Source organism: Capra hircus, chromosome 29, assembly GCF_001704415.2.
Source record: "Capra hircus breed San Clemente chromosome 29, ASM170441v1, whole genome shotgun sequence".
Taxonomy (NCBI): domain Eukaryota; kingdom Metazoa; phylum Chordata; class Mammalia; order Artiodactyla; family Bovidae; genus Capra; species Capra hircus.
In genome coordinates this window covers 27,837,852-27,852,889 of record NC_030836.1, presented here as the reverse complement: position 1 = coordinate 27,852,889, position 15,038 = coordinate 27,837,852, and the positions used below count along the sequence as shown (strand labels likewise).

Here is a 15,038-nt window from a genome sequence, read left to right as displayed (position 1 = left end):
CCCCAGTTTGGAGCACCCAGCACACCGTTCCGAGGTCCTGGGATGCTGTGCCAATAGCCCACATGATCCCCAATGAGCACAGGAGCAGCTGGCAACACACATTGGCACAGGGGCTGATGGGCAGTGTCCGAGGGCAGAGATGCCAAGAGCTTGCCCGGCAGACCCAAGGGTTCAGGGTGGCCAAAGTGAGCACTCAGTAAGCACTGGCATTTCATTATCAAAATATTTAATAACATACTGGGACTTTGGGTCATGCCCCACCCCGCCCCACCGCCCTACACACTTCCCCAACAGCACTGCCCTGATAAGCCATCTGCCCTGGGGACACAGAGGGCTGGGACAAGAGTGAGGCAAGGTGCCCTCACACTCAGGGGCTGGCCACGCCTGGGAGTGACACCCCTACCCTGCCCTGCCTCTCCCTGGTCCCTGGAGGATACAGCAATGTTTTAATCAAAATGGGTCAGAAGTTAGAAACAGGATCAGATGGAGGGTAGAAGCAGGGGTGCCAATGTGGGGAAACACATGGAGAGACAGGCTTGTGGACATAAGGGACAAGGAGAGGTCTGGTGGCTCCGAAATACACACTTTCAGGTAGAGCCTGATTACAGAGGTTCCAGTCTAACGTTGAGAAGGAGAGACACACTCTTTCCAGGCCTTGGCCTCACCAAACCTCGGCTATCCATCTTGGAATTTGAACAAGAAAGAGTCTGAGCAGACCCCTCCTTGTACCAAAACGCTGACAGCCCTCAGCCCCAATCCCTCCGGCCCGCGGTCTCCAGAATTGAGGCCTGGATCAGCGAAACTGACATCATCAGGGATCTTCACAGTCTCTCCTCTCCTTCCACTGGGCCTACTCAGGACTGTACGGTATGCTGAATCATTGCCCTGTTTAATAACCATTAGGATCAGGTAGCTTCTATGCTCTGTTAGTCCCCAAACAATGATGGAAGTCTCTGACATGTTCCCAGCACCCACAAGACTGGTTACGTGTTCATAAATTTTCACTTAGGAATGCATGTCCTGCCTCCCCGTCCCCCAGGTTAGCCATAGAATCGTCCGTACAGCCCCTGGGTGGCATGGGGGTGCTCCCAGATCGCTGTCCAGCCTATCCCATACTGTTAAGTGACCCTGTAATAAGCTGATCCACTGATGGCACGGAGCTGCCTGAGCGTTTTGTTTTGGTCTCAAGATGCCTTTTCAGGATGGTGAGCACTCTGCGTTCCCTCCATTCTCCAACAAGGCCCTTGAGTTTTCCACGTCCTCGAACTTGGCGGTCCTTTCCCGTGGAGCATCTCCTAGCCCTTGGAAGCTTCGCGGGCTGGGCTGGCTGGTGCTGGGTCAAGGGGCTTTTTGCCTCAGCCATCTGTGTGGTGGGGGGGGGGCACTTTGGGACCCGGCAAAGTCCCTCCATGTTTCTGCTCTGATCAGGGGCCTCACATTTCTCTATACCTGCATGAGGTAGACAGAGGCAGTGGAAGAGAAGGTGAGACACAGGTTAACAAGTGGTGGCTCCTGTCCCAACAGTGGGAACAGGAAAGGCAAGTCCCCTTGCCTTAATACTGGGTCCCTTAATACTAGCCTGGCCAAAAAGTTAGTTTGGGTTTCCCCATAACATCATATGAGGGAGATCAAAACGGTCAATCCTAAAGGAAATCAGTCCCGAACATTCATTGAAAGGACTGATGCTAAAGCTCCAATACTTTGGCCATCTGATGCAAAGAACTAACTCATTAGAAAAGACCCTAATGCTGGGTAAAATTGAAGGCAGGAGGAGAAGGGGACAACAGAGGATGAGATGATTGGATGGCATCACTGACTCAATGGACAGGAGTTGGAGCAAATTCCAGGAGTCGGTGATGGACAGGGAAGCTTGGCATGCTGCAGTCCATGGGGTCACAAAGAGTCGGACACGACTCAGCGACTGAACTGAACAGGTAACATTGTACGGAAAAACCCGAACGAACTTTTTGGCCAACCCAATAATTGCTTTTCATCCCGTTCATTGCCATTAGGGCTCCCTGTCACCTCTTCAGCAGGGAGCACCAAGCCAGAATCATGTTTTAAAACACTTCACAGTGTTTGTACCACGTCTGACAGCTTTGCAAAGCCATGTCACATTTTATCCCAGCGTGTCTCAGCCTGAGACCAACCCAATCAGATATTTAGGAACGAGCACCCCCACTGGACACACAAGGACACGGACATTCGGAGAAGGTGCCAAGGTTGGACAGAAGCAGGCGAGCAGAGAAGTCAGGACTGGCCAGGGTTTCTGGTGCGGAGGCCTGGCTCTGAGCCTCCGTGCCCCCGACACAGGCCTTCCTCAGAGAAAGACCCGCTGACGATGCAGATGGCAGTGAACTCGCACACCTAGGTCCAAAGGTGGGCTCTGCTGGGATGACCTAAAGGCCTGAGGTGTGTCCCGTGAGCTCTGAGCCTCTCAGGGCTGCTGAGAGGGACGCCAGTACGGCTAGATGGACTCAAGTCAATGGCCAGAGCGGATGCTCACTATGCATCATTCTCCTCCCCTCCTGGCTCAGTCCCTCTCCTTCCCTCCTGCCTCAGTCCCTTTCCTCCCCTCCTGCCTCAGTCCCTCTCCTCCCCTCCTGCCTCAGTCCCTCTCCTCCCCGGGTCCCCGCAGGCCTGGCCTGGGGGGCGGGGGGCAGCAGGTGGAAGCAGCACTGGTCTTGAGGTGCCATCCTCTGCTCCCCCTCCAGGGCAGGGCAGGACAGAGACCCCGCTGATGCCTCCTGCCCTGCGGGTTGCTCTCCCTGAGCCGGGATGACGCCTTCCTTAAAAGGAAGTGCCTCCCCAGATATGGTGCTGGTTCCCAGGCCCCCAGCGGGTTCTTCCTCACGTTTACCATCCAGACCAGGTCCATCACTCAGGCCGCTTCTCATGAGCAAGAGCTTCCTAAGGAAAGCCAGAAAGGCGGCGAGAGAATATTCCCAGGCTCAGCACCAGCTGCGTGGCCCAGCCTCTCACGCCCAGCCTCAGCCGTGAGCCTGTCTGAGCCACCTCTGCACCCACCACCTCTGGGCGACAGGCAGACAGCACCTCAGGTCAGCTTGGGGTTTTGTTCCAGAGGCTTTGCTTGGCATTTGCTTTTTTTCTGCATACCCCAGGTAGATAGGCCAGATACCCTCGGCTTCTGAACTCTGGGAGGTTCAGACAGCTCAGCGTCCGAGTTCAGAGGAAAAACTATTTCCCCAGACACCATCTCCTCTGTCCTGGGGGACGGGGTCCGTCCCAAACCCTGTCACTCTCCGTAAGGAGAGGCTGCCGACCTTCCCAGCGGCTCTGGCCTCTGAGGAAATACTTCCCAAGCACCATATTCAGCCCAGAGTCCGAATCTTTGGAACTGGCCCCCAAGGAAAAAGCCAGTCAGAAAAGTCAGGAAAATCAGAAAAATCACACTGGAGGAGAGAGAGGCTTTGCATGCACTCTTAAGAGCACAGTAGTCACAGACTTGAAGGAAATACTCACAAAAGTCATGGGACTTGAGGAAAAGACTATCACGCGTGGGTTAGGGCCACATTAGAGCTATGGAGACACACGGGACAACAGACGACAGGTTAGTGGAGCTGGGGGCTGGGCCGGGGCTCACGGAGCACGTTCGGGGTCCGCGGGCCGCGTCCCTGAGGTCTGGGCTGGAGCTGGGCTCAGACTCTGTGCAGAGCCCCCACGCAATGGATTTCACTCCCAGGAGGAGTGGGGCCAGGTGGACAGGGCTCCAGCACTCTCTCTGCAGGACTTACCCTTTGTCTTTGCCCAGGGATGACTTCCAGGCCAGGATCTCTTTGTACACCAGCCGGCAGAGGAGCTGGGGGGAGGAGGGGAGGGAGGCACGATCATGGAGCACCAGTCCCTAACGCTGGGTGACTGCTGGGCTGGCTGTTCACAATGCCATTCCGCAGGCGGTCACCCATGGGAGGCAGAGTGCTTCGTGCAAAGGAAGCGGTCCTCATCGTCCGGACACTTTGCAGCCCCAGATTCCAGGCCTGCAGGAGGGGACCCCTCCCACCACCCATCCATGTGCCCCCAAACTCTTACCAAGCAGGCCAGGACGTCGGCAGCGATGAGCATGTAGAAGACATTGTTCCAGCCCGTGGGGGATATGAGCCCGGCCAACAGAGGCCCCAGAGCCGCACCTGTGCGGAGCACAGTGTCAGAGAAGGGCCCGGAGCAGGGGCCCTGCCCTCCATCCTAAACTCCACCCAAGACCAGGCTCGGGGGTCTGTTGGGAGAGCCCAGGGTGAAAGTTACAGACCTATGGATCCAGTGCCATCGATGATGGCTGTGACAGTGGACAGTGCCTTGGCGTTGCCCTTCAGGCTCTTGTGCGTCCCCTGGAGAGAGACAGCAGAGTTGGGGTGGGTTGGGGTGGGGGCCGAACTAAGAGGCAGCGCCCTGAGCAGGACCAGGACTGAGAAAGCGGCTGGCTCGGGGAAAGGGAGCGATGAGGGCTTGGAGTTGGGAAGAAACAGGGAACCAGGGCGGACTCTGAAGGACTTTGAGGATCTCATCTCTGGAGGCTGGGAGAAGGGGAAAGACGTGGGGAAGATGAGCCTGGAGACAGAGGCCCTGCCTAGGCCCCGAGGTGGCCCTGCTTACCAGGTCAGCCGAGACAGCGGTGGTGATGAGCGCGTAAGGGCCATTGACCAGGGCTCCACAGATAAGCAGCATGACTGAGGTGGTGATGGAGACGGCCAGTTAGAGAGGAGAGGCCACCATCATCCTCTGCCCCAAAGCGGGTGAGTCCCCCAGGCTCCAGACCAAGAACCTCCACTTCCCCAGGCTGCCCACCGTGCCCCCAAGCCAGCCTCGTGTGCTCCCCAGGGCAGTGCCAGCTCCCCACCTATGGAGATGCCGATTCCTCTCTGGCCAACGTGGTTGTACAGGAACATCTGAGAGAGGAGAAGCAGGGGGGCAGGCTCGCACGCTGGCTTCCCCGTGGGCCGCCTCCGTTAGCCTGGAGCCCAGAAGACTAGAGACCCCAGAAGCCCGCTTTCCCTTCTTTCCTCTCATACCCCGGCCTCTTGGTCCTCAAGTGTCCCAGGGAGGCAGGGTCTAACACGCAGTAATCCGTTGTTTCACTTTGTCCCAGAAGTCTCCTCTCCTATCAAACCCCAGCCTCTTATTCTTTCTTTGGTCAGGAAGTTTAGCAGCTGACATTCCCCGCTCTAACTGAGGTCGAAGAGCCACTAGCCCTTTTCCAAAATTCTCAGTTTGGATCCCTTTCCCTGTGCTGATCCTGGCTTCTCCTCCCCTGGCCATGCACAGAGCTGCACACATGCAAAGAGACAGGTGTGTATGTGTGATGCCCGGGCGTGCACACAGCTCCCAGCCCTCGACCTTGAGGTTCTACGCACCATGGGGGCAGCCAAGATCAGCATGACGCAGCAGGTGGTGGCCCTGCCGTTGATGTAGTCAGAGACGAGCCCCGCCAAGATGCCGCCTGGAATACGATGTGCACATTGCCGTCCCAGGCACGGGCACCCCCGAGCACTGCCCCAGCAGTCCACCCAGCACGAGCCTGACCGGGGCACCCCGGGCCAGCAGACTGTCCCCCTCTGCAACCGTCCCCGTACCCAGGGCTCATGGGAGGGCCACCTGGGCAGGATGCCACCTTTTCCCTCTGAGGCCACCTGCCTAGGTCACATCCCGCGGGAACCTGTCCCTTCTCTCTGCAACCCGACAGGAGAAGAGGTGGATCCAGCTGAGAGGCACGGCAGGGCGTGGCCTTACCTATGATGCCACCAACATCGAACAGTGTGGACAGGTCCCCAGCCTCTTTGGCACTGAAGTGAACTGTGGAAAACGAAGCACATGCTCAGACCTGGGGACTTAGGACAGACAGCGTGGAGGGCCACTGCTGGAAGCGTCCCGGCAGACTCCCAGTCTGGGATCACTGCCCACTTCTTCGCAGGAAGGAGTGGGGGGCCTTGAGGGAAGCGACTGGCCTAGGTCACAGGTGAGTCTGCAGCAGTTTGGGACGGGACACCCTTTCTGGCCCCCAGGCCCGTACTACCTTCTTCCCCTTTTGGATGGCCTTGACCTCCAAGAGCACAGGGATCTGGCCCCCAAGGACCCTGTCCCACCGGGGGGCACCCCAGTGCTGTCTGAGCCTCAGCCCGTCCAGCCACATGTCTGCCCGCCCCTGGTGGAGCAGCACGCCCGCACAGGAGCTTGTCACCTCCTTCTGAGGTCCCTACTGATAAACAGGAAGGAGGCTCACTGGGAAAATGGGCACCTCAGGCCCCTGACCTTGCCCTGGGATTAGAAAGAGGGACGCCCAGCAGCATGACTGGCCGCCCAGCCCTCAAGGTTGACTCACGCTCTGTAGCCAGCATGAAGGCCACAGAACAAAGAATCAGTGTCCACAGGGCCGCCCTGGCACTAGCCCTGTCTTTGGGGGAGGCCCCTCAGTTGCAGACAGGATGAGGGTGGGAGGGGGCAGGTTACGACTTGAGATTTGGCCCTGACTCATCCAAACGGCATCCTGTGGCCCAGTGTACCGTGTGGACCGCAGCTTGTTCCCCCAGGGCCCTGGAGGGAGGCCAGTGGTCCTGCTGAGAGGTCCTTGACCCTGGCAGGGCTCTGGGGCTCTGGGGCTCTGGGCTCTGGGGGCAGAGCTGCTCCTTAATAGAGCAGCCCCACCTGGGGAAAACCAGAGGCCCAGGACAGGAGGACATAAACATCCTTTTCTAACCACAGAAGTGACCTCTCCTCATCTGTCCATCCTTGGGCAGGGACAGAGGCAGGAGACAGGAAGACCACAAGGTGGGCAGCCCAGCAGACCTGGGCACTGGGCATCAATGACCCAAGTATCCTGGCAGCCCCTGGGAAGAGAATGGTGTTTCCCACCAGGCTACCAGCAGTGAGGGCAGCTTGTCAAGCCCTCTTCCTTGGGCTGGGGGAGGCTTGAGAGACTCCTGCAGGCATTCAGAAGGCAGACCGTTTCTCCAGGACCCTCCGATCCCACCCATCTATGAGCCAATGGGCCTGAAGCGGGGTTTCACTTGAGGCCGGAGTAGACGTTAGAGAGGACTTGAGTTCCTAACCTCGACTGAGTGCCAAGTGAGGAAAAGTGGCTGGAATCAGTCAGGGACTAGGAGGGTTTCTGCAAAATTTAGCTTCCCATGAAAGAAAAAATTTTCCTTCTGTGCTAGGAGAGGATCAGCAGAAATCCTGCCTATTCATGGAGTCATAAGCATAAGTGGCGGGTTTCTTCCTTGGAGGCCCCCCTGCTCCTATATCCCCTCTTCTTCCCCGTGTACTCACCCACATTGGAAATGTACAGGGGCAGCCAGTAGAGGAAGGTGTAACTGACCAGCTTGGCGAAGAGCAGACACAAGGAGAACTCGACCACGCCCTGGGAGCACAGCAGAGGGCAGATGGGAAGGTGGGCAGGACAGCCTGGGGCCTGCGGCCTCCGAGCCCTGTGCCAGCACTTTCCACCGCCCACCACACGGAGCAGCCTCTAGAACACCTCCAGTCTCAGGTACAGCAACATGCCTGCCGCCTGAATGCTAGGGTAATGTCCGGCCACATTACCCTCCCCAGGAGGGCCCCTGCCCTAAGCGTTGCTCGTAAAGAAACTCCAAAAACCATGGATCACCCTGAGTGTCCCCATCTCCCGACACCCAACAGAAAAATCTCGAGAGCCTCTCTCTTCCTTCTGGTCCACAGATGACTCACCGGGATGCGCAGGGCCCCGAAGAAGCTGATGGCGGAAGGCTGAGCACTTGCTTCCTTGGAGCAGGTGACAGCTGACTCCAGGCTGCTCTCTTTGTTACAGCTGGGTCCGTTTGCGGGGTCCTCGGGGTGGTCTTGGCTCTCTTCTGGATTACCCTGAGCAGAGAAGAGCCCTCATTGGGGGCACGTCCACATACCACTCCCCCACCAGCTAGAGGGACAACCCACGTGAGATGAGCTGCATGAGGTATACACTCCCCTCCTGGACCGGACTCACCACCTGCCAGGGAGCCACCCACGGGCCCAACTTGGGACACACAGGCCCCTCCTCAACTCCCCAGGCCTCCCTGGGACCAGCCCCCAGTGGAGTGGGGCTGGGGGCCACACTCACGTGGTGCTGAGGCGGGGAGCAGTCCACGTCTTCTGGGTCTGAAAGGAAAACCTTCTATGAAGCTTGCCAGCAGACCAGGCCCTCACCCTGCACGACATGTGACCCCCACACCCGCAAAGGGGCCTGTGGAGTTTCCAGCACGAGGGAGCCGGGGCTCCGGAGACCACCTTTGAGGCCTAGGTCTCCTAACCACGAGAGCCTCGTGGACTTTCGTTCTTTTGCTTACAAGTGACCGTGGCCATGACTCCAGGGGCCATCTGTCAGGGAGCCAGGAAAAAAGCAGCAAGCATGGAGAGGGTGCTGTCCAACCCACTTCTCCGGCGTCAGGCTCAGAGGAGCCAGCATTTTCTGGGCATCCTGACATACGTCTCACAGACACTCTCCACAGCCCAGGAAAGCAGGTGTCCCACGTGAGAAATCAAGACTCAGAGAGGTTGTCCTCTGAGTCACACATCTAGGCCTCCAACCCAGCGACTCTCACGGGACCAGCCTCCTTCTCCCAGAACCTAACTGGGAGGCTTCGCTCTGGCCCTGTGGGGATGGAGGGAGAGGGGTCCACTCACATTCGATGAGGAAGAAGAAGGTGATGATGCCCATGATGGCAGTGATGATGCCGGGCACCACGAAGGACAGGCCCCACTGCTGATCCACCCACACGCCAGCCAGCAGGGAGCCCAGGATGTTGCCCACGGATGTGTGGGAGTTCCAGATGCCCATGATGAGACCCCGCCTGGAGGGGAGGCGGGGAGGGAGGCAGGGAGGCAAGAGCAGGAAAGGTAAGAAGAGAAGCCCTGGGCTCACGGAGACCGCCCCGGCTAAGTGCGAACAGCTGGCTGCCTGCAGCCTCTGTGCCCGAAGACCCCAGTCAGGGAGGAGGGGCAGGGCTGGCCGGCATCAAGTGAGTGACAGCCAGGCCTGCGGTGTCCTGCTCCCCAGCCAGCTCCCTGAGCAAGACCTGCCTCCCCTCTGTCCCAGGGCCGCAGCCCCACCCTTTCTTCTCTTGCCCTGAGGCTGTGTCTCTGAGGGCCTCAGCTAAGGGTGATTGCCCCCAGGGGACATGGACACTGTCTGGAGAGTTCTGGTGATCCAGCCCAGAGTGTGCTGGTGGTGTCTAGCAGGTAGAGGCTGCTAAATGCTACAGTGTGTAGGATGGCCCCTCAACAAAGAATTACACAGCCCCAAATGTAGCCCATAGTGTTAACAGTGCCAGGGCTGAGAAACTCTGCCCAAAAGAAACTTTTTTTTGCACAAAAGCCAGTTCAAGGGAAAAATAAATAAATATATAAGACATATACATATATATGCATTAAAAATATATGGGTATATGTATCTATATACATATACACACACAGAGTTTTATAGGCTTCATTTTTGTCTTCATGCAAAATTGAAATTCATCTATTATGAGGAAAAGGCATAATGAAGATGGCAGGTTTTAAGGATTAAAACCTCAGCAATGAAAAAAATCACTGCTTTTAGTCACTAAAACGTTTGTATTCCAGCCTGTGAAAGTCAGCAGGACGGAGGCTTATTTCTAATCTTTGTTCCTAAAATCGTATCAGAGGCCACAAGGGACCTCCTGCCCCCACACCAGCCCAGCACCCCCAGGCAATGCCCACCCTCCTCCCTGGTCACACTCACTTGCCCTTCCCGAACCAGTTGCCCACGCAGCTCACCACGGCGGGCCAGCCCGTGGTCTGCACAAGTCCATTGAAGATCTACAGGGAACGTGGGGGGGACAGAGGCCCCTGGACTGAGTGGTGCAGCTTCTGGGATGGGGGAGCCCTCCAGAATCCACACTATGCACCCCGTTCCTTCACATGCGTGCACACACCCACCAGCTGATGCCCCTCTGATCCGAGGTCCCCACAGCAGAGACTGGGCCTCACAGGCTCTTCCAGGGACCTCAGGCTGATGCTCAGTGCAGACTCCCTGAGCTGGCGAGGCCACCCTGGCTATGGGCAGGGGACCCCAAACTGTGATAAAGGAGCCTGAGTCGGGATCTGCCATGACCTGGAGCGGCTGGGAAGGACTGACAGCCTCTATGATCCTTCTGTGCAGGAACAGAGGCCCGAGTGCAAGACGGAGGAGGCTCGTACCTGCACCAGCACAAAGTACCAGAGTACGTGGATGTTCCAGAAATACCCCAGGCCAAACAGTGAGGTGAAAAGGCCGCTGAGCAGCATTCCAGCTGTGAGGTAGTACCGGAGGGGGAGCCGCTCCCCAAAAATGCCACTGAAGAGAGAGTTGGATTCGTGGTTAATCTCTGCTACCTCACACCCCTGCCCCCCGCCTCCTGGCTCCCCCGGGGCCCCACCAGGGACGTCTGTGTTGCCACTAGGCACCTCTGCTTTGTTTGATGACGGGCCTCGCAACGTGCCTGGCAAAGTGGCCTCTGTAACATCCCCGTGACCCTCTTCCCCCTTGGCTGACCAGTCCATCTCATGCATTTTCTCTTGTATCACCTTTATGGTTTTACCTGCCATGTATGTACACGTACATGGCCCAGCTGTATGTCTACAGCCCTGAACTTTCTCCCAGGATCATATCCACATTGCTTCTGGACATCCTGACTGCGGTGCCTCCCAAACAGCTGCTAATCAACAACTCCAAAGACTGGACTCCTCTGCCTCCCTCGCAGACCCTGCCCCGTGTCTGTGCCCCTCAGTGGACTGGATGGCACCCCCACGTTTGGCCACTCAAGCCAGAAACGAGCTACTTCAGTCTCCTGTCCCTGCAGCCCACCGTCCACAAGTGACCTCCAAGACCTGCCAGCTGCTCCTCTTATTTCTCTCCAGTGCATCATTTCTCTCCATCGCTATTAATAATACCATTCTAACTCAAGCTTTCCTCCAAGCCCAGCTGGAGCTACTGTCAAATCTGTTCCTTAGTTTGACCCGCTAGTCAGCCCTGAAGTGAAGTGTTAGTCACTCCGTCGTGTCCAACTCTTTGTGACCCCATGGACTATAGCCAGTTGGGCTCCTCTGTCCATGGGCAAGAATACTGGAGTGGGTTGCCATTCACTTCTCCAGGTGATCTTCCACACTGCAGGCAGATTCTTTACTGCCTGAGTTACCAAAAAAGCCAATCAGCCCTTCTCTCCCTCAAGTCCACCTCCGTCAGCCTGTCAGTATCTGTCTGACATGTAGGTCTGAACATGACACCCACTGAGCCACCCACTCAGCGGTTCTCCTGTGCTCACAGCCTAGTACACAATGACCTCACTCTTCAGCCCTGTCTCCTGCATTTTACACGCTGGTGAGCCTGTTGCGAGTCCCCCAGTCCAGCCCTTGCCCTCTGTGCAGTCATGCTGCTTCAAATTACACCTGCCTTATTTCACAAAGCCATGACTCCATTGTGCGAGCATGCTCAGTCATGTCTAACTTTCTGCCCCCCTGTGGACTGTAGCCCCCCAGGCTCCTCTGTCCAAGGAATTTTTTAGACAAGAATGTGGGAGAGGGTTGCCATTTTCTCTTTGAGAAAATCTGCCGCACCCAGGGATCAAACCCCGGTTTCCTTTGTCTCTTGCCTTGCAGATGGATTCTTTTTTTTTTTTTAATTAATTTTTTTTTTTTTTTTTGCAGGTGGATTCTTTACCCACTGAGCCACTGGGAAAGACTCTTATCTCTTTCAGTTCAGTCTGGTCGCTCAGTCGTGTCTGACTCTTTGTGATCCCATGGACTGTAGCATGCCAGGCCTTCCTCTCCATCACCAACTCCCGGAGTTTACCCAAACTCATGTCCATTGAGTCGGTGATGTCATGCAACCATCTCATCCTCTGTTGTCCCCTTCTCCTCCCGCCTTCAATCCTTCCCAGCATCAGGGTCTTTTTAAATGAGTCAAGTCCAATTTCTCTTCATCAGTTCAAATGTCATCTCCTCCAAGAAGCCTTTCCTGACCCCTCTTTTCTAATCCCAGCTCAGACAAAGTGACTCCTTGGAGCTCCATACGTAGCCACCTCTGTCTCAGAGCCACCGCACTGTTTATAACATAGCTGCTCAAGTATCGGTCACTCCATTAGGCTGTGAGCTCTCTAAAGGTAGTACCCAGCCTCAGCCACCCTCAACTCCTGAGAACAAACATCATGCTTGCTACTTAAAAGCCATGCTGGGCTTTCAGCTTTCAGGTTATTCGTAAAGGACCCCTGTCCAGGACAGATCATATTCCAGCCACACTGCTGACATGCCATCTGAGTGAATAAACTCAAAAGAAGATCCAGGAAGGCCTTTGCAGGAGAGTTACTAAGAGAGGGAGTCAGCCAGGTGAAGGAGCAGGCTGGGTGATAGTGGCAACACGCCAGCTAGGGGTGACGGGATGTGTGGAAGGTTTGTCTCATTTCCAACAACTTTCTCTCTTTGACCCCGCTGCCCCAGGTTGGTGTAGAGAAGACAGCAGCCTGAGCTATCCTGCAGGACAGCGCAGGCTTTGCCTCTTACCTGATGAACATGCCGATGGCGTAGGCCACGAGGAAGGCGTTGTCCACGGCCCCCAGTAGCTCCTTGTAGTTGCTCTTATCTGAAGGCAGACGGGGGAGACAGAAAGCTCGCTGTCTGGATGCCCCGAGCAAGAAGTCCTTCCCGGGCCTGGATGGCAAGCAGGCATGGGGAGGAGCAGCTCACCCCGCTCTTACCAAAGGGGGCCCAGTTGCACCATGTGGTGTCGTTGAGACTGTGGGTGCTATTGAGGGGCTGGATCACCTCTGAGCAGTTGTGGTGCAGACGGCTCTGGAGAGGCGACGGGCGGGCAGGTCAGGGGTTAGCTGGTGGCCCCAGAGTCAACCCAGCCCGCAAGGGAGCCAGTAACCTTCCCCACCAGAGCAGCCCACTGCCCCTCCCCACTGGACTCCCTGCATCTTCCTCTGACACCCGGTCTGGCAGGTATGGCTCTGGGGACAAGGGGCCGTGGCAGAGCCTCGGTGAAGGGCAAGGGGTGTCTATGAGCAGCACCCAGGGGACCCAAGGTGCCTGCTCTCTGGTTCCACCCTCAGTTCCCTGACACCGCTCTCTTGGTGAAGAAACCCAGGAAACTCTCCTGGGAAAAAGAACTGCTAACAGTGGGAGTCAGCCAAGGGGGAAGAGACAGACTTGGTGACCAAGATAAGGGACAAGGATGGGGCTTCACTGAGCTCCGGGCTGTTCTACTGAAGTATTTCCGTATTTCTGCTGAGGCTAGCAGTCCTGCCTTCTTCCTTACCCCCAGGCCAGGCTCACCTTGACGACACTGATGGGCTTCCGGGACATGTGATAGCAGGTGTAGATTAAGAAGGTGATGAGCAGGATGAAGGCTCGGTACCTGCAGGGGAAGGTGGGCATCTGGGTGAGCAGGGAGTCCAGGCCTACCGTCTCCACTGTGTCCAGGAAGCAGTCCGCCTGTGCCCGTTCTGGCAGCACCACCAACGCTCCCCTCCAGACACAAGCTGCTTGGGGCAGAGGCCACGGGGAGGGGAGGGACAGGTGCCCAGAGGCCAGAGTGCTCAGAGTTCCTGCTCCCGAGGGCAGAGGCCTCCCAACAGAGCTGGGCCAGCGGCGGCGTCCTAGACGGCACCAAAGTGCCCTCTGCGGCTCTTGTCACTGCCCATTGCCTCTACTTCTCCCTGTCCTCCCTAAGATCAGGGTGCCTCTGTGTGCGAGAGAGATAGGGGTGCAGGGAGACAGAACTGTGTTTATATACTGGAAATGGTGGGAGCCAGGAGGAGGAGGATGCATGCCAAGTGTCTCTTTGTTTGAAAAACTTTTTGTGTTGTATTGGGGTGAAAGAAAGTGAAAGTGTAGTTGCTCAGTCGTGTCTGACTCTTTGCGACCCCCACAGACTGTAGCCTACCAGGCTTCTCTGTCCATGGGATTTTCCAGGCAATAGTACTGGAGTGGATTGCCATTTCCTTCTCCAGGGGATCTTCCCAACCCTGGGCTCAAACGCGGGTCTCCCGTATTGTAGACAGACGCTTCACCGTCTGAGCCACAGCTGATGAACAATGTGGTGATAGTTTCCAGTTAACAGCGAAGGGACTCAGCCATACATATACATGCATCCATTCTCCCCCACACTCCCCTCCTATCCAGCTTGCGACATAACATTGAGCAGAGTTCTCTGTCTATACAGTAGGTCCTTGCTGGTTATCCATTTTATTTTACTTAAAAATTTTTTTTTATTATTTTTAACACCAGAAACATTTTGTATTGGGGTACAGTTGATTAACAATGTTGAGGTAGTTTCAAGTGAACAGCGAAGGGATTGAGCTGTACATATACATCACCCATTTTAAATATATCAGTGTGTAGATGTTGATTCCAAACTTCCAGAAACGGTCTATCTTTAAAGCGAGATCAGCTACTCCTCGTAAGCCTAGCTGGTTGCTCAGTCGTGTCAGACTCTTTGCCACCCCATGGACTGTAGCCCTCCAGGCTCCTCTGTCTGTGAGATTCTCCAGGTATGAATACTGAAATGGATAGCCATTCCCTTCTCCAGGGGATCTTCCCCACCCAGGGACCGAACTCAGGTCTCCTGCGTTGCAGGCAGATTCTTTACTGTCTGAGCCACCAGAGAAGCCGAGAACACTGCAGATATGGCACCTGCTACAGTCCAGTAGGAGCAGAGTCCAAAACATAGAGGGAAATGTGGCAGCAGAGGAAAGCCGGTTGACAGGACCAGGTCCTCTGCCTGTTCCATTCTAGTCCATTCCTCCAGACAGAAGGGTCAGTCTTTCCATTGTGGCTCACGCATCACACAGCCCTCTCCCACCCCCGCTTCTCATCCCATGCTCTTATCTGGGGTGGAAAACACAGGTCAGCCAGGCACCACTGAAGTTTCCACTGCCCGCCCCACTCTCCCCCTTCTCCTGAGGATCTGGGGGAGGGCCCCCATGTCCTCCTGAGTCACTGCTTCCCCAGCAGAACATCAGCTGAGCCGACTCAGCATCCCGGAGCCAGGAAGTACATGGAAAAAGAGAGCTCAG

The 15,038-nt window shown here is 56.2% G+C and overlaps 1 protein-coding gene across 2 annotated transcripts in view; it reads right to left on the bottom strand.

The window, feature by feature from the left end:
• Positions 210-15,038, bottom strand: part of SLC37A2 (solute carrier family 37 member 2) — a 28,163-nt gene continuing 13,334 nt past the window's right edge. The window contains exons 2-19 of one of the 2 annotated variants that reach the window (XM_018043535.1): positions 13,297-13,378; positions 12,717-12,810; positions 12,523-12,601; positions 10,186-10,321; positions 9,728-9,804; positions 8,650-8,816; positions 8,087-8,124; positions 7,699-7,851; positions 7,282-7,372; positions 5,746-5,808; positions 5,370-5,455; positions 4,856-4,904; positions 4,612-4,685; positions 4,268-4,346; positions 4,051-4,148; positions 3,756-3,820; positions 3,484-3,540; positions 210-1,449 (exon numbers count right to left, since the gene is read on the bottom strand). In XM_018043535.1, coding sequence (XP_017899024.1) covers positions 3,513-3,540; positions 3,756-3,820; positions 4,051-4,148; positions 4,268-4,346; positions 4,612-4,685; positions 4,856-4,904; positions 5,370-5,455; positions 5,746-5,808; positions 7,282-7,372; positions 7,699-7,851; positions 8,087-8,124; positions 8,650-8,816; positions 9,728-9,804; positions 10,186-10,321; positions 12,523-12,601; positions 12,717-12,810; positions 13,297-13,378 — 1,459 coding nt within the window. In that variant the 3' untranslated portion in view covers positions 210-1,449; positions 3,484-3,512. The remainder of the gene's footprint in view (positions 1,450-3,483; positions 3,541-3,755; positions 3,821-4,050; positions 4,149-4,267; positions 4,347-4,611; positions 4,686-4,855; positions 4,905-5,369; positions 5,456-5,745; positions 5,809-7,281; positions 7,373-7,698; positions 7,852-8,086; positions 8,125-8,649; positions 8,817-9,727; positions 9,805-10,185; positions 10,322-12,522; positions 12,602-12,716; positions 12,811-13,296; positions 13,379-15,038) is intronic. The other variant, XM_018043536.1, reaches the window with a different exon arrangement.